Source organism: Misgurnus anguillicaudatus, chromosome 23 (genome assembly GCF_027580225.2).
Source record: "Misgurnus anguillicaudatus chromosome 23, ASM2758022v2, whole genome shotgun sequence".
NCBI classification, from domain to species: Eukaryota; Metazoa; Chordata; class Actinopteri; order Cypriniformes; family Cobitidae; genus Misgurnus; species Misgurnus anguillicaudatus.
The window spans coordinates 9,052,374-9,075,931 of record NC_073359.2 but is presented as its reverse complement, the minus strand read 5'-3'; the positions used below and the strand labels follow the sequence as shown (position 1 = coordinate 9,075,931).

Below are 23,558 nucleotides of genomic sequence, written 5' to 3'. Positions count from 1 at the left end.
AAATTATTATATTATGTATGTAATATAATTATAATTTTTTGCACCCTCAATTCCAGTTGTATCTTGGCCAAATAATGTCATATCCTAACACAGTGGTTTTCAAACTGGGGGCCGGGGCCCCCAGGGGGGCCGCAAGATGGTGCCAGGGGGGCCCCAGTTTTATGACATTTTATGAAATACATTAATTTATCATGAATTCTGTGTAGTTAAACCTAAAAAAATATGGGCTACTAATCAAAAGCACTACTTTTTTGTATAATTTAATGTTTCTTTTATTAAAATGTTGAGTTTTAGAACAGTTTTTTGTCACAAATTTTCTTTGGGGGGCCGCGAAGGAATGCACCGTACACAATGGGGGGCCGCACGCTGAAAAAGTTTTGGAACCACTCTCCTAACAAACATCGATGGAAAGCTAAGCTTATTTATTTAGCTTTCGGATGATGAATAAATAAAGAAATTTACCCTTATGACTGGTTTTGTGTGGTCCAGGGTCACATATGTATTATGGTGCATTCCCACCAACCACGGTAGAGGCGGCAAAAACGCACTATTCGCGCGTAGTTGGGCGCTTGAACGTTTGAGTTCAATCGCGCGTGAAAGCTGCCCGTGAAATTCTAGTCATTCGAGACATTAACGCAGAAATTCGCGTCATGGGAGGAGCTTCTGCGACTCCGCTGAGACACCGTTCGCTTACTGTAATCACATCACTACTACAGTAAGGTCCTGATTGGTTAACGCGACGCGAAAATCTGCCGAAGTTCAGATTTTTCAACTCGAGCGTTTCCCGCGGCAACGCTCAATTCGCGCGGAATGCGGCATTTGCGCCATGCTTACCGTGTGTACCGCACCGCAGGATGCCTAATCGTGTCTTTGTATTGACTTAACATGTAATTCACTCGCGCTTGCCGCCTCTATCACGTCTGGCATGAACCCTGCATTATGCTGGGTTTACACCAACCGCGTTTTGGGTGTCAAAATCGCGTCTACCGCGCCTAGTTTGGCGCTTCAACATTTTGAATGCATTCGCGCTTGTGGAGCGGAGTAGACGCGCGGAAAAAGCAAGCATTTGACGCGCGTCAAACTCCGCTTCTTGTGGGAGGGGCAAGTGCTATGCAGTTGCCTGTTTGCAAGATGACTGATGTTGATTGTGCATTTATTGAGAGAGTTACCGGTTTGTATGTGATAACCTTACTATTGGGGAAAATAAACAGCGCGGGTCGATAAACGTCATGTGACTCAAAAGTTAAATGTGTATTACAGCTTACCAGGTAACCCGATGTCCTCACTGACACTCTTTCTACCGAGGTCCTTTTTATTCCTGTCTCCTCTATAGAAATAAGAACTTGTGTCATATAGCTCCGGGTGACTGCTTCTGGACAATATCAAGCATTGGTTGAATGAGTGACTCCGGGCGGGGCTGCCACCACAGCAGCAAGCAGGCTCATGATTGGTTAACGCGGCGCGAAATTCTGCCAAAGTTTAAAGTTCAGCCGCAAATTCGCGTGAACCGCAAAATGCACAAAAATGCACAAAAAACGCAAAATGCACAAAAAGCACATTCGACAAAGCACAGAGGCGGAAATTATGCGTCTTCCGCGCCGCGCCGAATGCCTCCTCCGCACCGCGGGACCTCCTGACGCGCGTCAACGCGCCTTTACATTGACTTAACATTGAAATCACTCGCGCTTCACGCCTCTACCGCGGTTGGTGTAAATGCAGCATTAGAGAGGCAGCGATATATATTGTAGTAAATTGTAGTTTGTATGCTCCGCACCTCTAGGATTTCATGGCATTATCTGAAACAAGGAGTAAAAATCAAAACTATCTGTATCTATTGGTATTGGTAGATGTAATCTGATATCCATATCGGCACAGAAATTATGTATTGGTGCATCCCTATATACTTTATATATATATTATATATATATATATATATATATATATATATATATATATATATATATATATATATATATATATATATATATATATATATATATATATTAGTGATAGACCGATATATCGGCCGGCCGATATATCGGGCCGATATTTGCGAGTTTTGTGTGTATCGGCATCGGCCGATACATGGCTGCCGTGTTTGCCGATTTTTCCAGCATAATTTACAGACAGAGTGCTGGAACCCGCAAGCGATTGCAGGTCATGTGACTAAAAACAACCAACCTTTTCACGACAACATTGAAAGCTTGGCTTAACAGCTGATCATAGCTGAACAAAGTGGGGTTTTTTTCCATCTCTATGGGGCGGTTTCCTGGACAGGGATTAGACTAGTCCAAGACTACAATAAATGTAAGAACTGTGCAAACTAATAACATCTCTTTTTAACAACATGCCATTTTTTACATAATTTTTATGATGTAAATTGAGTGAGCAAAACCAGTATCGGCTCCAAATATCGGCTCAAGAAAATCGGCAGCCTGTATCGGTCATCGGCTAAGGCTGATGAAACAAAAATCGGTATCGGCATCGGCACTGAAAAATCCATATCGGTCGATCCCTAATATATATATATATATGTTATTACCATATTTTTATAGCCCAATATTTCTATTACTGTAACTTTATGTTTCCCTGCTGAAAATGCTACAATTAGAGTTTCCTTTGCATCCCTCATACATATTTGAGTCATCTCTGGATGTGACGAAACACCTTTCCGGTTGCGATGAGAGACACCTGCTGTTCTGCAGAATCTTCCTGACACGTTAAAAAGATTCATATAAACCTAAATTACTTGCTGCAGGTTTACCATCAATAATTCAGCAAGGCTTCTATTTTAGATGCATGATAGGAAAAACCTGCCAAAGTGTGAAGTAATCAGAAAAAAACAAGATTTATCTGCAGGCTCCAGTATATCATCAGGTACGTCTTGGAGAACGTACAGAGCCTTACAATTGTCTTGATATCTTTATTATCTTCTCCAATGGATTATATTTGCCACTGCAGCTGCCGGCCACCCACACACAACCCCGCATTCATTCTGCATTATAGACTCGCTCAAAAAATACACACTCGCTCACCCACACAGTCACGCCACCGCTAGAAATAATTTCCCATCACGATAATGATTTTGCATTATTTTCAAGGTGTTCGGCGGTTATTCAGATGGGTGCATGTGATATAACATGTGAAGTGAGATTTGAACGTGCGATATTCAGAAAAGCCTCTCATGTGTGCAGCAAGTAAACACGCAGTGAGCGATGTAGATCTGTTTACTGTGGAGGTGTTGACAATGGGACATCAGCCAAATGAAGGGATTTTCTTGATCTGGCTAACTTGACAATAAGCCAGGATTGAAGCTTTATCAGCTGTTAGGGTTGAAATAATGCTGTTTTACATATCGTCCCATTTGTAATGGATAAATTGTTTTTATAATAAAGAGATTTTATAATAAGATCCTCTTCTGACATCACAAGGGGAGCCAAATTTCAATGACCTATTTTTTCACATGAATGGTTTACCAAAACTAAGTTACTGGGTTGAACTTTATCACATTTTCTAGGTTGATAGAAGCACTGGGGACCCAATTATAGCACTTAAACACGGAAAAAGTCAGATTTTCATGATATGTCCTCTTTAACCATTAGCTACTCCTACAATGGGAGCAAATTATAGCTCAGTGAAGTCGTTCAATCCCATAACCCCAGTGCTAAGCCTAAAATCTGATTGAATGACAGCAATGTTGTTACAGAAACATGCCCCACTTGGCCAGATTACAATCGGCTTACATGCAACTAATGCTTGGTGATTTACTACAATTAAAGCAAATGTGAGTACCTTATTTTGTGTAGGTAAAATAATGTACAGCCAGCCGGTTGTTGTCACTGAATGAATCCCGACAGGCTGATCCCGGTATGTTATTATCTTATTTGTACATTTTCTAGTGCCTATACGTCACACTGCATACCCGGATAAGGCTGTGTTATTAGTCTCAAGCAGTTGTTATCCGGGAATAGCAGACCTCGGAATGTTGCAACTGACCAATCAGATTACAGCATTGTAGATGATGTGTAAAAACTAGTTAAGAGCTATACTTAAAAATAGTTAAGAGCTATACTTGCATGATTAAGATATACATTTTGTCACATGTTATTTGTCACATATTTAAATCATGCACTGAAAAAAACTTTTTTTGCACTTACATTTTTAAGTATAATTAACTTGTATTGTCAAGTCATTTTAACTTTATGAGTTGCTGTATAAAATAAAACTGAATAAACTTAAGTTATTTCAACTTTATTAATAAGCTTCAGCAACTCATCACTAGTCAAGATAAAAAAATCAAAGTTGAAATAACTTTTAAATCCAAGTTGATTATACTTAAAAATGTAAGATCCACATTCTAACTATAAATAACTTTGCAACTACATGTCAACTAACTTTCATTCATTTGCAACTATATGTCAACTAACTGTCATTAGAGTATTAGTAGACTGTAAAGGTATTAGGGTTAGTGGAATAAGTTGACATGCACTTGCAAAGATACTTATTGACATTTGAATGTCTGTTGAGGGAATCATCACAATGAAGTGTTAATACATAGTAAGCAGACCATTTACTAATACTCTAAAGATTGGTAGTTGATAAATAGTTGCAAAGTTACTTTTAAAAGTAAAGTGTTACCAATTTAAGTGCACATTTTTTACTGTGACATTCATAGGCCGACCCCAAGATCACCTCAAGATTTCTCTCAGTTGTCTTGCACTGTAAAAATATGCAGCATTTTTGTCAAGTCAATATATATTTTTATGCTACTTTAACTTAAAAAATAAAATTTTATTATTATTTTATTTTCTTATAAGTAGGGCTTCATAACGATTAATTGTAATACCCTTTGTTTACATTATTTATTATGTTTGTGTACTGTGTATAATAGTTATGTATATATAAATACACCCACATGTATAAGTTTTAGAAAATATATATATTTGAAGAGTTTCGTTGCAAAACGAGATAAATCCATTTTTTAAAATGTTTGTCAAAACATGTTTATTATTATGTTATCATCATGTTATTATTTTGTTTTATGTTGCTACTTAGCTTTTTTTTAAGTTATGAAGGTTTAAATCAAAACAAACAAACTGCAGTTGAATTGAAATTAATTGGAATGCACAACCAAAAAACGAGATTTCTGAACAATTTAAAAAACGGTGGTTATCTCGTTTTGCAACGAAACTCTTCATTTATATATTAAGTATTTAAATATAATATAAATGTACAGTACAAATGTATATACATGCGTGTGTGCGTGTGTGTGTGTGTGTGTATATATACATAATAATTATACACAGTACACAAACAAATATGACGTAAACAAAAACTTTTATTCTGGAAACGATTAATCGCGATGCAGCCCTACTTATAAGTTTTGTCAACTTTTCACAGGTCAAAACGTACAATAGTGTATTCAGTCCCTCCAGAACAACGCGATTATGCGATGCATGATTTAACGCATAATCAGCCAAAGTCCGCATGTTTATGCGGGGAACGCATTTTTTCAAATGTGGCGCACTTTCGCAGCATAAATTGCAGATTTCTTAGCAGATTTCATAATCCCCGCATTTTCGTAGCAAAAATCACATATATCAGAGCAGAAAGTTGAAAAATGTTGCATTTACCTCACACAAGCGCAGCCATGTCTCCTGTTGCCATGGGAACGTTATGAAGTGACGTGATTATGTGACGTGAACATCATTGAAATGCTGCAAAAGCTTAAAACGTTTTTGCGAGTTCCCGCAATTTCATAGCATAAAATTGCATAAATATCCCGCATATTCCATCGCATTTTTTAAGGAATCATGCCGCAAGATCAAGGATTTTTGCCTGCAACAGTCATGAATGACTGTATATTGTATGTTGACTTGCAAAACATTTTACAGTGTGGTTAGTGTTAATAGCTCATACTTTTTCTTGCCACTTTTTTCTCTCACTGGTATGAGCAAAAACATAGAGATTTTTTTATTCCTCAAAATAATGCCGTAAAATACACGTTAGCTACCTGTGTGTGTGTGTGTGTGTGTGTGTGTGTGTGTGTGTGTGTGTTTCTATATCTATAAAGCAGATGTCTTTCCTGACCTCCTATTGTCACCATGGCGACAGCTCAGTTAATGTGCACAACATACGGATGACATCAGCAATGCTTGATTATCATAAATATGAATGTGAAATCACAAATCCAGGGAACAGCAGACATTGACAGTTGTCTGCATAATTCACAAATAAGCAAAGTATGCAGTATGCACACTTGACCTACTTCCTATTTCTTGGCATTGGTGCTTGATCGTAAAAGGAGACTTAGATGTTATTAAGTCATTGTACATATTTAAATGTGATTTGTTAGGATGACTAATGCGGGCTCTCAGGGTCCGAATGGTGATTGGGTATTTCCTGTTCTTCCACCGTTTGAGAGGATGTTCCTAAAATGGAAACATCTTTACAGGAAATGCTTTTAAGTATAGATGAAATATGCATAATAAACCCAAGCCATATCTAGAAACTACAATATTTTAAAGATTTTATTACTTTAGCCAGCAAATAACTTTTAACAGCTTTGTTGCAAATCCATGTACGATCAGGCCAAAAGCTGAAACTTTTGTCGTGTGGCCGCTGCAAGTGATAAAGACACCCCGGCCCGACACCTTCCTCACCCTGCTGTTCACATCGTCTCCGTCACTATGGCGACACTCTGTAAAGGTGGGAGGCGCTGATGCAGGGGCACTATGTTGGAAAGTGGATCTTTTAGTGCAGCTCAAATCCACAAGAGCTTTGGCCAAGCAAAAAGTCATCTTTTAAATTAAGGATAAAGAGGATAAACACTTTACAAAAACGTATCAGGATTAATAGGTGTAATAAGGTTGTATCTCCTTTGGCTATAGCTGCTATAATGCTTTTTCCAGTTTTTGTCTCTGCAGAGGAAATAAATCTCCACATGACAGGAAATTAAAGAGCTCCTTTCTCTTTATTAAAAATAAAAATATCTTGTAAATATTTGAAATGCCTTTTTGCTTCGATCAGATATGAAAGACTGGACTGGTTCAGCATTTTCATTTTGTTTAGCATTATCACTCGCACTGATGCGCCCAAATAATTTTTCGCATTTGCACGCAGTCATTTTTACTCGCTTTGAAGTGTCTCCAAACCAAAGAAAATGAGGTTTGAGATTGTTTGCATTTGGTTTAGTTTTTCGGCTGTCCTGAAGAGGAAAAGGGAGCCCCGTTTGAGAATGTCTTCGATGAGGTGCAAACAAAAGCCTGTTTACAAAGAACCATTTCTCACGTGTCAGTGAAATTCTTTAGCAGTCTCGACTGTTATGTCTCATCAACGTATGTGAGAATGTGAAGCTTACACTGCAAAAAATGATTTTCAAGAAAAAAAATTCTTAGTATTTTTGTCTTGTTTTCAGTAAAAATATCTAAAAATTGTTAAATTAAGATGCTTTTTCTTGATGAGCAAAATGACCGAAGAAAAGAAGTCTAGTTTTTAGACCAAAAATATCAAATTGAAGTGATTTGGTGCATAAAAAAGCCAAAAAGATCTGCCAATGGGGTTAGCAAAAAAATCTTAATTTTTTTTTTTAAACAGTAGGCTATATTCAAGGAAAATTGAAGAAAAATTAGCTTACCCCATTGGCAGATTTTCTTGCTTGTTTTATGCACAAAATCACTTAAATTTGATATTTTTGGTCTAAAAACTAGACTTATTTTCTTGGGTCGTTGTGCTCATCAAGAAAAAGCATCTTAATTTAACAATTTTTAGATATTTTTACTGAAAACAAGACAAAAATACTAAGAATTTTTTTTCTTGAAAATCAGTTTTTGCAGTGCAGTACTACACTGAAAATGACTTTCTTACTTAGTATTTTTGTCTTGTTTTCAGTAAAAATATTTAAAAATTCTCAAATTAAGATGCTTCTTGATGAGCAAAGCGACTCAAGAAAATAAGTCTACTTTTTAGACCAAAAATATACAATTTAAGGAATTTTGTGCTTTAAACAATGCCAGTGGGGTGAGAAAAAGTTTCTTGAATTAAGTGTTTAAGAAAACAGAAAACTTATTTTAAGATTAAGTTTTCTCGCCCCATTGGCAGATATTTTTTCTTGTTTTAAGCACAGTTTCAATTAAATTGTATATTTTTTGTCTAAAACTAGACTTATTTTCTTAGATAATTTTGCTTATCAAGAAAATAAATCTTGATTTAAGAATTTTTTGATATTTTTACAGAAAACAAGACAAAAATTCTAAGTAAGAAAGTCATTTTTTGCAGTGTGGGTTGATCTTTTTCACATTTTCTAGGTTGATAGAAGCCCTGGGGACCCAATTATAGCACTTAAACATGGAAAAAGTCAGATTTGTTTACCCCATTGGTAGATTTTTTTTGCTTGTTTTAAGCACAAATTCCCTTAATTGTATATTTTTGGTCTAAAAACTAGATGTATTTTCTTAAAGGGACACTTTTTTTGAAAATATGCTAATTTTCCAGCTCCCCTAGAGCTAAACATTTGATTCTTACCGTTTTGGAATCCATTTAGCTGTTCTCCGGGTCTGGCGCTACCACTTTTAGCATAGCTTAGCATAATCCATTGAATCTGATTAGACCATTAGCATCACGTTCAAAAATAATCAAAGAGTTTTGATATTTTTCCTATTTAAAACTTGACTCTTCTAGTTGCATCGTGTACTAAGACCGACAGAAAATTAAAACTTGTGATTTTCTAGGCAGATATAGATAGAAACTATACTCTCATTCTGGCATAATAATCAAGGACTTTGTTGCCGTAACGTAGCTGCAGCAGGCGTAATGATATTACGCAGCACCTGAAAATAGTCCTTGATTATTATGCCAGAATGAGAGTATAGTTCCTACCTATATCTCCCTAGAAAATCACAACTTTTAATTTCCTCCTGCAGTTTTAAATAGGAAAAACGCGCTCTACAGAGCAGTTTGTCCTTTTAGGGCTACTGTAGAAACATGATGTCGACTTGCATGTAAGAAGACCTGCGGTGTGTGGAGATAAAAACGTCTCATTCCAAGGTAATAAAAACAATACAGTTCATTATGTAAAGTCTTTATACACCACTGATAATATAGGTATGTATATTATATTGTATGTCTGTCAAGAGATCCTTCTAAAAGTTACACAATACACCTTTAAATGTAAATGTAGAGTACTAAAGAAGATGCCAGTAGAACAAGTCAATTGTCCCAGAGTATTTCTGTGTGCATTTATGAGATTAAAAACATCATGGCCTGATGTAAGTGTAATATATTACAGAACACCTTGTTCTTCGTACAAAGATGGATGGAAATAAAAATGTGTTATATAACAGCCTAACTTTTGTGTTTTGCACTTATTTTAAAACAAAGTTTGTGCAAATACACAAAATTTGTTGAGCCATGGTGCTCATGTAGCAGACTCGGTTCGAATCTGACTCGCATCATGTCCCGAGGTCGTGTTCTTTCTGGTAAAAATGATTACGAGATACATATTTTCATTCCGAGCCTGAAAATCAGATTATCGAGCAGACTGTGGTCATTAACTCGCATTTAGCCTGCAAAATGTTTAATCAATAAAAGGATTTATACATATTATCCGCTTAAGCTAGAACTGAAGCATCTTATGTAACAGACCGGGTTCAGCTTTATTTTGGATGAGTTGAGGGTTCGTCACAGCTCATGTGGAGGAGAAATCAGACTCGGTCAAGCAAGAGAAATCGCTGACTGAGCAGTCCAACTATCACTGGGGTCTGTAAGAGCAGATGTAAATGTTATATCACATGTGTGATGTGACAGAAAGCTGTGTTCTGGCATTCTGAACTACCTGTTCAGCTGTAGATGTTAAAGTCAAATGACATTTCCTGTGAAATCATACCCGACAGCTCTACTTATCAATCATTAATATAAACTATAAACTATCTGTACAATTTTGAAATTGTTTTTTTTTTTACCAAAGAAGTTACGGATTGCAGCTGTAAACAACATTTAACAACAGGCAACTGGTAGGGCACCCCAAAGATTTCAATCATTATGTTGCACTCTCCCTTAAACAATGCACTCATCTTTTATTGCAGTGTTTTCCTGTAATGATTCATTCAAAGAGCAAAGTTTACCCACTGTGTGAATTTTCCCCTGGGGTTCCTTTTAGCAAAACAAAATCAATATCCTTTTAAAACTGTCTTAAGTCATCATGCCAAACAAGGCTGTTAATCAGACAGGCACTTTTTAATTTGAGTGTCGAGATGGGGGTTCATTTTTCATTTGCTTGTACCCAGATGTATTGTTTACTATTGTGGAGGTTACATGCCGTGCTGCTTGTTTATTGTTAATTGATAAATTGAGAGCGATGTCAAGAGCGTATAAGGAGGATGGTATTAAACACACCTCCCACGGGAGTGTTTGGATGGAAGGGTTGCCAGGTTAAATCCCTGATTTAATTAAACAGCATGTGGTTTAGGGTGCTTAAGAAACCTATTTGGTCTTGGAAAACTCATACAAACATTTAATGTGTGTTGTTTGATGTTTAACGGAAATGTATTAAGACACGGGTGAATTTTTTTCAATGATTGGGACATAAGATCCTAAATAATTTTCACCTATATCCATAACAACTGAAGAACTCCAGTGCACATTTTGTATAATATTTCTGGCTTTACGTAAATAATTTAATGTTTTTTTAAATATATGCCATGGATTTATAAATAAATAAAATAATAAGTGTAAATTTATGTTTGTTATTTATTTATTTATTTATTTTAGTTTTTTTCCTTCAACGTAAAATTGCATTCATATACAAAGTGTCATATTTCTAAAAAAAATAAAATCACATGGTCACAATTTCTTTAAAAAAAAAGTAAAACTATAGTTTTCCTTGTACTAATTTTACTATAGTTGTCCATGGCTTTAGTTTTACTAACCTTGGCTTTTATCATTAACTCTTTCCTCGCCATTGACGAGTTATCTTGTCAATTAAGAGAAAAATTTGCATAAAAAAGTGTTCTTAATGAATTTTTATGCTAATCTGCAATACAACACAATTACCCAATTGACCTTTCGCCGGCCCCTCCCCCAAAACGGCCATTGTCCAATCACACATCACAGCAACCGTTACTATGCGAGCACCTCCGACAAACATTCACGCCCGCAGCGTTTGTGAGCGGTGCATACAATGGATAAAACAGTGTGGACTGCCCAATACAATGTATAAACATTGTGGACTGCCACATTCAGTTAAATGTGTCGAACATTTACGAAGCATAAATACGTCTGCACAAAGGTAAGGCTTACAGCTAACTAGTTACAGTGTGGTCTAGATCTACTAACTAGAGGCAAGAACACAAATTGGACCAAAGTTATGATTACCGTGAATATAATTGCCAGAATGTTAACCTACTCTCTATGCTAAATTTAATGAGTTATTTTGCCAACATTAGTTAACATGTTAGCTAACGCTAGCTACATTAGCTGCTATTGTGTTGGGACTTTCAGCTCCCCAACTTTATTTTTCGTCAGTTTACGACAAAGTCGAACATAGCCCCCTTAACAATCAACTTTAAATAATTTGTTTTTATCTTTCATGTAGCATTTTATGAACGGAAAACATACCCCTGAGTTTCCCAATTCCGTAAATGCTGTGCAATTTTATTATATTATACATTTTATTTTATTGTATTATCTGTCCTGCAACTTTTAAGACAAAACAATTTCCTATTTGTGAAATCTAAGTATCACCATAAATAAAACATTATTCTCAAAACGGCTATCCTCAAAACAACAGACAGAGAAATGTTAGTTAGCTTTGAAACACACGTAGGTTTAGCTAGCCAACATACACTTGTATTTTAACAAAATAGCTACTCGCAATAGACATTAATAGACTATACCATATGAAAGATAACTTACTCGGCAGTGCAAGAGCATGACTGGTCCACAAGGCTGTGCTGGTTGCATTTGAGTTACAGGTCATGTGGTTTCTCATTTTTTGCGTGAGACCGGTAAGCATTAGCCTCGATAGTAGTCGTGTCTCCTTCATTGAATATTTTTATATTTTGAATATATCACTCCACTGCATACTGTAACCCCTTTTGCCTCGATCTGGAGGAAATCGCGGAGGTATTGCTCCAAAAAATGTCACTGACACGCACGGGTATATCGCTTTCCGTCATGGCAATCTGTCGCGCTGGTCATTTGTTTGTCGGAAGTAGCAACAGTAACTAAGGGGGGCGGGGCTCGGCGAAAGGCTAATTTATGAAAAAATTAAGCCAAAATGTTATTAATAATATTAATTTTAAACTCTGTGTATGTTTTGATAATTATTTTGAATCTGATCTCTAACAAAATTCCTTCACAAAAATGCAATAATTTTAGCTTTATGCTTAAACATTTGTATTTCTAAAGAAAAATATTTATATTTAAGAGTTTATAAGCAGGGAAAAATATAAATAGGATAGAAATGTTTTTTTCCTCCACGTTTTGTTTGTTTGTTTGTTTATAAGCAGAGGGTCTCTTTTTTATTTGATATATTTGTATGTTTATATATTTTTAGAATTTTTTTTCCTGGAAGGCATTTTGTGAAACTTTTATGAAAATCACAAAAATGTGTTATGGTTTGTCATGGTTTTGTATGACCTTGTCTACTTTTTAGTAAGTCAGTAAATAAGGCTAAATCTACCTGACTAAACAGTTAGATAAAAATTCATCCCTGTTTGGATCCTAAGGAATGAATAGGGCTAGGCTAAATGCTAACACATTCACGAAGCGCTGTGCAAAGATTAATTGCACACATTGAAAAAAGATAGGTATGTATTTATTCATCTAAGTTTAAGTAAGAACATAGTAAAATATTTAAAAATGGTGGTGTTTTCCTTTAAGGTTAATATTTAAACGTTGTGTTTCTCATGTCACGTTTAAACTCAAGCACCCTACCTAGCAAAACATTTTATTGTGGAAACTAAAAAGTGCCCCAAGCAAAAGCAGGATCCTATTGTCCCATCTCAGGGAAGATTATCTCTAATTAGGTCGAGGAACAGGGGATGGATGCTGCCGTTTCCAGGGCAACAACGTGACTGAATACCAGCTGAGAGAATACCAGTCATCACTATATGTATTCACAAGAACAAATAGAGCTTATGTAAGCAAACTGATTTCCTAAAAAAAATGTCCTTATGGGTCTTTTCACTGATTTGCTGTTTACAGACTGCCCACCTAGCCATGATTGACACTCTGATGATGGCCTACACGGTGGAAACGGTGAACGTTGAGAAGGTTATGACTTGTATGAAGCAATACTCCACCGATGATCCAGATGGAGATGTGCCATATGACACAGAAGATGCTGTGACCAGCTGGATGAATAAGGTATCTATCTCTGATTGTTTACATGCAAACTGCATTGTAAAATCATTTTCTCTAAGGGAACGATGTACTATAAACAGAAAAGGGGTTTCTTCACATTTTTTGTACAAAGTTGCTAACTCTTTCCCCGCCATTGCCGAGTTATCTCGTAAATTAAGAGAAAACGGTTCCTTGCCAATGGCGAGTTTTTATGGCAATCAATATTTCCACTATTATCCACTAGGTGGCGTCTCTTACCCAAGTTATAAAACACGGAAACATCATCTAAGGCCAAAACAGTTAAATCCCTGTGTATGCTTTGATCATCGCTCTGAATCTGATCTCTATCAATAGTTCTTCACAAAAATGCAATTATTTCAGCCTTTTGCTCAAAATTTTGTATTTTTGAAGAAACCTTCCCATATTTAAGAGGTTATAAAAAGAAAACAAATGAAGGTAGGATGAAACTTTTTTTTAAAGCAGAGGGTCTGTTCTTTCATTTGATATATTGAATGTTTATATATGAACTCTTTCCCTGCCATTGACAAGTTATCTCGTCCATTAAGAGAAAATAATTGCATTAAAAAATGTGTTCCTGATGAATTTGTATGTTCATCTCCAATACCGCGATTATCCACTAAATACCCAATTTAATAAAAAAAATTTAAAAATCTGAAACCAAAACGTTATTTACTAATTTTAAACTCTATGTATGTTTTGATAATCATTCTGAATCTGATCTCTAACAAAATTCCTTCACAAAAATGCAGTTATTTTAGCTTTTTGCTGAAATGTATTAAAAAAATACATTGTAAAAAATTAATTTTTTAAGAGTTTATAAGCAGAGAAAAAATATAAATAGGATGAAACGTTTTTTCCACGTTTTGTTTGTTTGTTTATTGTTTTTTAAGCAGAGTGTCCGTTCTGTCATTTGATATATTTGTATGTTTATATATTTTAAGAAGAAAATTTTCCTGGAAGGCATTTTGTGAAACTTTTGTGAAAATCACATAAAAATGCTGGCGGGCAACTTTTCAAAAAATGGCTGGCTGGGAATGAGTTAAAAAAAGAACATTTTTCAGGAAGGCATTAAACTTTTGTGAAAATCTTAAAAAATGCTGGTGCTGGCTGGCAACTTTTTTTTAAAACGCTGGCAGGGAAAGAGTTAACATGATCTCTCTTCACTAGGGTGTGACGAGACACTTACTCAACGAGACGAGACGTGATTGGGTTCATGAGAACGAGACAAGACAAGATTTTTACACTTTCTAAGAAATCCTCAATAAAAATATATGAATGGGAAACTGAAATCACATCATTTTGAAATGATGTTACCTAATCTAGGACTGTCCTCAATCATTTTGGTAATTGATAATGAAGGTATTTGATATTTATATGGTAATAAAAATTGACCTAAGTGAGCAATAACCTTTAAAATTACATATAATAATTACAATGCAAATAATAAAAAAAGTATCAAAAGCATATAAAAAGCTAGATAACAAATTTATATATATGTGGGGAAAAAAACTGCATTATTATGTATTATATATGAAAGTACACATACAGTAAAATAAAGTAAAATCTAAAACATTCCCTCACTAGCCTGCCCTGTACTGTACTATCTCCCTAGGCATCTTTACTTACTGTAGGGAACATCCCTGCATGCCTGTGATTGGGAATGTTTACATTCCCTTGTAGTTCAGCTGTACAACCAGCCTAAATCAAGACACGACCACAGATGTACACACACTCACACATGCTAAACAGACAGGCCTGTTAAAGGCCTGCAGGGAAAACTCTCTGGCTCGTATTTTATCTGCACTAACCAAATGAAATGGGCTTTTGAAAGCATTGATATCACAGATACAGATTGCACTGGGCTCGTATTTACCAACCAAGCTTTTAAAAGAAAATCAATATGGGTGAGAGAAAGCCAATGGGTGAATGAAATGACTTTGTGTTGTATCACTTCATTTGTTAGTGTTAGTAAATGCATTAGCTACCATTATATAACAATAAACCAATATAATTGTTTATGTTAATATGTTAACAGACAAACAACTTTGATTTTAAAATATATCTGTAAATGCTCAAATTAACATTTTTAACAAAATTAATAAAGGCTGTAGAAGTATTGTTCATAACAAATGCAGCCTTATTATACAGGTCAATTTATTCGGTATCATGAATGTATTTAACAATAGAAAAAATATGAATTAATAATAATAATAAATGTAACATTTTGTGTTTCAAAAAATTTTTTGCAATGTTGTAGAAAAGTTGCAAAGAGCTGATTGGTTCGTTTTATGGCTTAGTTTTGAAATTAATGGTAAAAAGTATTTTGGAACTAAGACAGCTTTTTTACATGCTCTTTCTGATCTTCACTATGTGTTTGATTCTTTCATTTAAGGTGAATGAATACTTGAAGGAGATCATAATGCAGGAGCAGCGGAGGAGGGAAGCAGAAAGCGCCGAGCCCGTTGAAAATCCAAAGGTAAGCGTTTACTTCCTGTTCCTGTTCTGAATAAGTGCTGATTCAAGACCGTCTTTCATCTGCAGGATGAAGGTAACAACAAGTACCTGAGAAGATGTAGACGGATTTGTTTTAATGAGAGCGTATACATCTCTAAAATCTGCTCAAAGCAATATTCTGCCCTCCAGCATAGAAAATCATCTAAATGATGTGTGTGTGTGCATGTGTCCACTGCAAAAAATGACTTTCTTACTTAGTCAGTCCATCAAGAAAAACTTGATTATGCGATCGCATGATTTAACGTAGGGGTGGGCGGTATGAGCAAAAATTAATATCAAGGTATTTTCCACTCTTCAGCCGGTATAACGGTATTACGGTATGTTGCCATATGACATAAAACATTTTGGAGTCACACTGTAGTTAACCTTAGTTAAATTACTGGCAAAATTTGTATTTTTAACTAGGGCTGGGCGATTAATCGAAAAATAACCGAAACCGAAATTCAGAAACTCTAACCGACATTATTTTATCATGTCGGTTATTTCGGTTTTTAATCCTGTTAATACTTTCCCTTTAAAAACAAACTGCTGCGTGTGATGTTGCGTAACCATGTTGCCCCGTCCTGTCAGTGGCACAGCGAAACATGGAGGAGAACTCAAACACTGTTTAACTGAGCAGCAGGATCATCTAGTGCCCAAAAGAAGCACAGTACTTTTTTTAAGAAATACTCGCGAATGTGCAGCCACCTGTGACAAAAATACGGAATGCGCGATCGGGTTTTTACCGCACACGCGCTCAGTTTAATCTACCGATGGGTCTCTAAGCAGCCCGGGTAATGTCATCACATCTCACTCACTCAAAACCGCGAAAAGACGCGCCCGCGTGAGTTTAATTAGACACTTCAGAGATGACGGAGAGAGAGAACGGGAGAACTTCTAGTCTACATTAACACCAAAAGCATTACAGATGAGAATAAATGTCTTAGACATCAGTGCCCAGTTAAGAAAAAATGGATTGAATACAAGAAACGTGTAAAGGATACAGTCCAAGTATTTTGCCCTACTCATCTCATTACAATATGCTATCTGGATACAACTTATTATGTATGTATCTTATGTCTATAATTAGTCATGGGGGTTGTATTATTCATTGGTTCATAACTTCCCATTCTGAAAGTTTCATCAATTGTACATAATGACATTCAACATCTGCATAGAGTTAATTCTATTTAATATTTTTCAGTAATGCAGTTATTTTGGGAAAAATGTGAATAATTGCATTGCAGGCTGATTTAAGGTGTGCCCTAAACTTTCCAACCTTGTCAGTGAACTATGAGGCAAAAAAATAATCGTTTATTAATCGTAACCGATGTCAAATGTTAGATTAACAGAGGTTTTGATTTTAGGTCAAATCGCCCAGTCCTATTTTTAACCTTATGTTACTAATAAGTGAGGGATTGGACATGATTTTTTATCTTTTTCCATTTTTTCCTTTAAAAGTGCCATTGTGTGGATGGGTGGACTCATCTTCTTATATTGTAACTAATATGGGAAGTATGAAAGTATGGAAATTAGTATGGTCATTTGCTGGTAGGCTATGTGCCTTATTACAATGTTTTACGCTACATCCAACAACTTTAAAGCTGTGTGCTGTGTATATCTTGTGTCTGTTTGATTTATAAATATACAAAGAACAAGATTTTCTTTTTGTTGTTATTATGAACATCTGATGGGAGATGCCATCTCACTTTAAATTAAATATTAATCCCTGAACGCATTAATAAATGCAGTTTATTAATACAAGTTAGTTATATTAATACATGTATTTATTGCATTTAATTTAATTAACCAGCAGTTTCACGGTGCCAAAAACACTCCACTCATACGCTTTTATGCGTAAATATGCACTATGTATTGTTTAATAGCCTCTCTAATTAATAAATCTGCATTAAGAAAACGAAATGTACCATTAAAGGCTGTTTTTAATGTGTTTGGTATGTTGCTACGTTATCCGCTAAAGGACTCTGAAAGCGCTATTAATTTAACCGTAACTCCTCAACTATTTGCGCTACCAAAAAAGGAATGGTTCCTAAAAGAAGATACATTGCACTTTTTGGCAAATTATGGTTTATTACGGTAATTTCTTGCTTTCCGTCCTCAAATCGCTGCTGTTATCTGGAGTAGAGAGCCTTTGAAGCAGTGAGGTAAAAAAATGCCTCCTAAATGTATAACACTGTTGACGCGCTGTTGGTGCCTTGTGACTCGACAGCCCGACTGTTTAAGTTGATTTTCAATAAAGCAGTGTTGATTGGGTCCTCTTATGTTTCAAAACCTGGTAATGCTAGGTAAGCCACGGGCTTGTTTCTCGCCAAACTTGCTGTATACAGACCACAACACCTGAAATGTAGTCTTTGGCATGATTTGCTTGCACTATGATGTGCATCCTCCTAAAAAAAAAAAAGATGATTAAAAATGGATTGAAGTGCGATCGGAGCTTTTCGTTTTGTGTTTCTGTGGACAGAGCATCTCGGGAACGGAGGTATGACTTTTAAGACTTGGGTAAACTCCCGCGGGATCTTGAGAAATAACATTCAGAAAGTTAAATTTAAGACCTAGGATGAAGATCTGGGTGTTTCAAGGCCTTGGATATAACTTTCTGAAGGTTAGTTTTTTTGACACCCCGCGGGAACCCTAATAAGTGCAAAAATAGAATTTAAAATATGTAACGCCCCTATCAACGGTTTTGCAAAATCCATATAATTGCGTGACAAAATACCGGTAATTACTATCATACCGGTTTATCACCCACCCCTAATTTAACGCATAATCAGCTGAAGTCTGCATTTTTTCAAATACGCCGCACTTTTGCAGCATAAATTGCAGATTTCCGTGCGCAAAATACGCATGCATGATTTCATAATCCACGCATTTTTGTAGCAAAAATCACATATATCTTAGCAGAAAGTTGAAAAATTTAGCATTTACCTCACACAAGCGCAGCCATGTCCCCTGTTGCCATGTGAACGTTATGAAGTGACATGATTATGTGAACATCATTGAAAAGCTGCAAAAGCTGAAAACAGTTTTGCAAGTTCCCGCAGTTTTTGCAAGTTCCCGCATTTTTTGCAAGTTCTCGCAATTTTTGCAAGTTCCCGCAATTTTTGCAAGTTCCCGCAAATTTTGCAAGTTCCCGCAAATTTTGCAAGTTCTCGCAATTTCATAACATAAAATTGCATATATCTCGCATATTCCATCGCATTTTTTAAGAAAACGTGGCGCAAGATCAAGGATTTTTACCCGCAACAATCACAAAAAACTGTGTTTTTCTGGAAGGACTGCTTAGTATTTTTGTCTTGTTTTAAGTACAAATATCTAAATATGCATAAAACAAGCAAAAAATATCTGCCAATGGGGTAAGCAAAAAAATCTAAAACTTATTTTGTTAAACACTTAAAGAAAGAAAAATTTGCTAACCCCATTGGCAGATTTTTTTGCTTGTTTTATGCACAAATTCACTTAAATGTGATATGTTTTGTCTAAAAACTAGACTTATTTTCTTAGGTCATTTTGCTCATCAAGCAAATGCATCTTGATTAAAGAATTTTTACATATTTTACCTAAAAACAAGGCAAAAATACTAAGAAACAAAGTCATTTTTTGCAGTGTGGGTGTGTGTCAATATATAGATATTTTGATCCAATTTGCTTAAACAGACTTCCAGATTTGTGGAAATAATTCAGGAAAGGTTTAAGCCAAAGACTCATAAACCCCATTTACACAGCACTTAGGTCCCAGAAAATTTCCGTAAAATTGGCAGAGATGCTTCTTTGTCAACAGAAACACGTCCCATAAGTGTTCTGGGATCGCTCCCGTAAAGCGGACAAGATTTCCGATGAGAAATGTCTTAAAACTGGACTAAAGCAGAGTTTAGAGAGCTCGTCACTATCCGCGCTGAAGCTGAGATCATTCAGCAGCATGACAGAACAGAGCATCACGTGCTCCTTATGACCTTGTCATAAACAAACACGCACGCCCGTGGTATCTCGAGAGAAAAATCACAGATATTAAGCAAACTTCCGACGCTTTGGTTTCCGACCAAACTACCAAGTGCAGGACTTTAAATACGTCACACATCTTTACAAGATCTTTACGGTATGTGGAAAATCATTGACAGTGTGAATGAACCTAAAAACCAGCGATCCCAGACAAATCCCGGATGCATTTTCTGTGTATTTTCCATAATCTTTGTGTGAAACGGGCTATAAACTCTAATATATGACCCACAGCCCTACTAACATTAAGCTTTTGCAGTCGCCCAACCATGCTAATTAACATTGGTATTATTGGATCTGCATAGGAAAGATGCATAGATTCTTGGTGACACCTGTTGTATTATCAGCCGTGTTGATGTGTTATGTAACTTGTTCCTGTGTCTGTGTTTTTCTGACCTTGCTGAATCACAAACCTGCAGCAAGGCTGGGACGTTTGCTGATTCATGTTTTATAGCAGCACATGCCATCAGAAATTCCTGTCCCAGTGTGATACGGCAAATCTTGCAAACATGGGCAGACGATGTCTCTTCCACCTAGTTTTGCCTTTTACTCTAAGCCGTGAGACAGAAGTGATGTACGCTGTCATACACGTCTGTCCGCACCGTCCTTGTCTGAACCAGATGATGCTAAGGGATGTTGAGTCAGCTTGCAGTCCTACATTACTTTAGTTTTTCTACTTTACCTTTAAAGTCCCACTGTGGTGAAAATCAAGTTTTTATTGTTGATCAGGGATGGGCAGTATTTCAAATACATGTATTTAAAATACGTATTTGAAATACAAAATAGTATTTTGTATTTTGTATTTTAAAGCCTTTGAAAAAAATGAAATGTAATTTGTATTTAAATACATTTAAGATGAGTATTTTTGTATTTTTAAAATACTTAAAATACTTTGAGCCAGTCAACCAGTCAGGGTGCTGTTTTCATGCATCAACTAGTTCAGACCAGACAACAGAGTTCAGGTAAGCAAATATATCTGTGCAGCTTTTAGTGGGCAATAATTGAAATGTTGGAGTGGGAAAACAGCAAGGGTGATTGAATTATTGGGTGTGATGTGATTTGTGTTATTATAACTGTCGCGAAAGGAAATTCAAATTCGAACGCTGACAAATAGGCCTACACTTTTGACCTAAAGGAAAACCACCATTTTTTAATATTTCAGTAGAGTAACCAAAACGTGAAAATGAGACAAAAAGGAAACGTGACATGCTCATGTTCAAACGCGGCAAAACGTGTCATTTTCACGTTGGTCCATACGTGAAATAGTCACGTATTTGCGTGATATTGGGTTGAATAGGAGTGATGATGTTACTGCGCCAGAGGTTGAAGTGCTTTTCCGCCATACAATATAGTTTTTTATTCACTTAAAAATCACGTTTTATTTTGTGCCACCATACTTACCCGTGTAACTACTCATGTAACAGTCTTTGAATGGGGAAAACATGGAAGTGTTTGGTGGCTTCTAAATTCTTCCCTGTTTAGATCCTAAGGAATGAATGGGACTAGGCTAAATGCTAACACATTCATGACACGCTGTGCAAAGAAGAAGTGCACATATTGAAAAAGATAGGCATGTATTCATTCATCTAAGTTGAGGTAAGAACATAGTAAAATATTGAAAAACTGGTGTTTTCCTTTAAAGGCACTTTCACACGTGAAACGGCAAGTGGTGGAATCAGCACACAGTTGCTGATTTCTTTTTAGCTTTGTGCAGTTGAAGCCTTGTTTACACTTTTGCAATTCGTATGGCTCTACTCTACGGTGTGAACCTGCAGGCTCCTCAGTACTACAAGACTTTTAGGCTTGACGTCCTCTCTGTTGTATAATTCTGTAAATGAGAGAGGGCGACTCTTGAGTAACTGTTCTGAAAACCATCAAAAAGCAGCAATGAGAGAAAGTAGTTTGCCGAATAATTTGTCAAACACTCATCTCGTGAGAAGTAAATACCTGGATTTCTTCACATATAAACTGTTTAGGTTGTGGGTCGACGACACATGAAAAAGTTTTTACTTTACTTGAATGGGTGTTCATAAGGCTGACATGACACGTGTCATGAATATGAAGATTTTATGGACGTTTATGACAACTGTCATTAAGTGTCATTTGTTCAATTTTGTCATTTTTATTGCAAAGATGACATTGTTTGAGATGTCTTTGTTATGACAACTTGACATTAACCCATACATCATAACTTGTCATGACAACTTGACATTAACCAAGACAACATAACTGACCACTTTTTACTAGTTATGCAAATTGAATGTGTCATTAAAATGTCATTAAGTGTTAATACTCTGTTAAATAGTTTTATAACAGCATCATGAATATTCTTCAGTTCATAATGTTTATTTGACCGAGTATTAATAATATTTGACATAGTATTAACACTTAATGACATTTAAATGACAGTTTAATGTAATGTTAACCCACAAAGCTAGGTAGTTTCTTAAGTTTGATAATTATTGTTTATGACAGATTTATAACAAGTTTTGTTGTATTGGTGTATGTCAAGTTGTCATAACAAAGATTTCTCAAACAATATCATCTTTGCATTAAAAATTACATTATTGAGTAAATGACACTTAATGGCAGTTGTCATAAATGTGCATAAAATCTTCTTCATGTTCATGACAAGTGTCATATGTACTTATAAGTCTTATGCACACCCCTTCAAGTAAAGTGTTACCAAGGTTTTTTTTCTAGTTTTTTATTTCCTACAGGGCAGGGGTACGTAAAATATGAAAGTTTCTAAGCAGTTGCACACATCTAAATGCTTTTTGGCATTCAGAAATAGACCCAGATAGATTTCAGCCTAATAGGGATACTTGCACTGAATCACAAATTTCAGATGTATTTTGTGTATTTTCAAAATACAAAATACTGTATTTGTATTTAAATACATTTTTCCTCACAGTATTTTGTATTTGTATTTAAATACATTTTTCGACACAGTATTTTGTATTTGTATTTGAAATACATTTCCATGTATTTATGCCCATCTCTGTTGTTGATTATATGTCTTTAATATCCTTTAAGACAACCTATATGCTAATTCATCTTAAATCACCATTGCTGAGTATTTTTATCAACAATATTTGAGTTTTCCAAAGATATCTTATTCCCTCGATTTCAAATCGCCATACAAGTAACCAATCACATCATCACATCATTTTAACTCACACATGCTTAAGTCATGTGCAGTGTTTAATAGTCTAACCCATAGATGTATAAGGGCTAGATGTGTTACAGCAGAGTCTCTAACGTCATCACCTGGCGGCCATCTTGCAATAGGGCGCTCGCTCACTCGTAGCATTGAGTTTTAATGATGCATGTACTTTTAAATGACCATAACTTGCTTAATTTTCTACCAATTTTCAAATGGTTTTGATTCTTACAAACGTTACTATAATTCTGGATGCTTTAACATGTTTCATGAAAAAAAAAGTTTTAGTTTAAGTATGCAGTGTCATAGTTACATCTTTGACGTTTATAACAAACCAAACCATTTGAAAATCAGTAGAAAATTAAGACATCGAGCCTTTATTCATATCTGTGGTCTAACCTGCTAAAATCAGCACTAACACCGAGCTGTGTGGTTGAGTAGAGGCGGAGACTAATTTGCATATTCATAGATCCGCGTATACTAAATGAGGGAATTACATTCAAGCCGTTTTAAAGCATGTAGAAATT

General features: G+C 35.7%; 1 protein-coding gene across 6 annotated transcripts in view; it reads left to right on the top strand.

Annotated features, from left to right (window-relative positions):
* Positions 1 to 23,558, top strand: part of camsap2a (calmodulin regulated spectrin-associated protein family, member 2a) — a 64,063-nt gene that overhangs the window by 17,784 nt on the left and 22,721 nt on the right. For all 6 annotated transcript variants that reach the window (XM_055217797.2, XM_055217801.2, XM_055217800.2 and 3 more), the window contains exons 3-4: positions 13,204 to 13,365; positions 15,755 to 15,838. In XM_055217797.2, the coding sequence (XP_055073772.2) occupies positions 13,204 to 13,365; positions 15,755 to 15,838 (246 nt within the window). The remainder of the gene's footprint in view (positions 1 to 13,203; positions 13,366 to 15,754; positions 15,839 to 23,558) is intronic.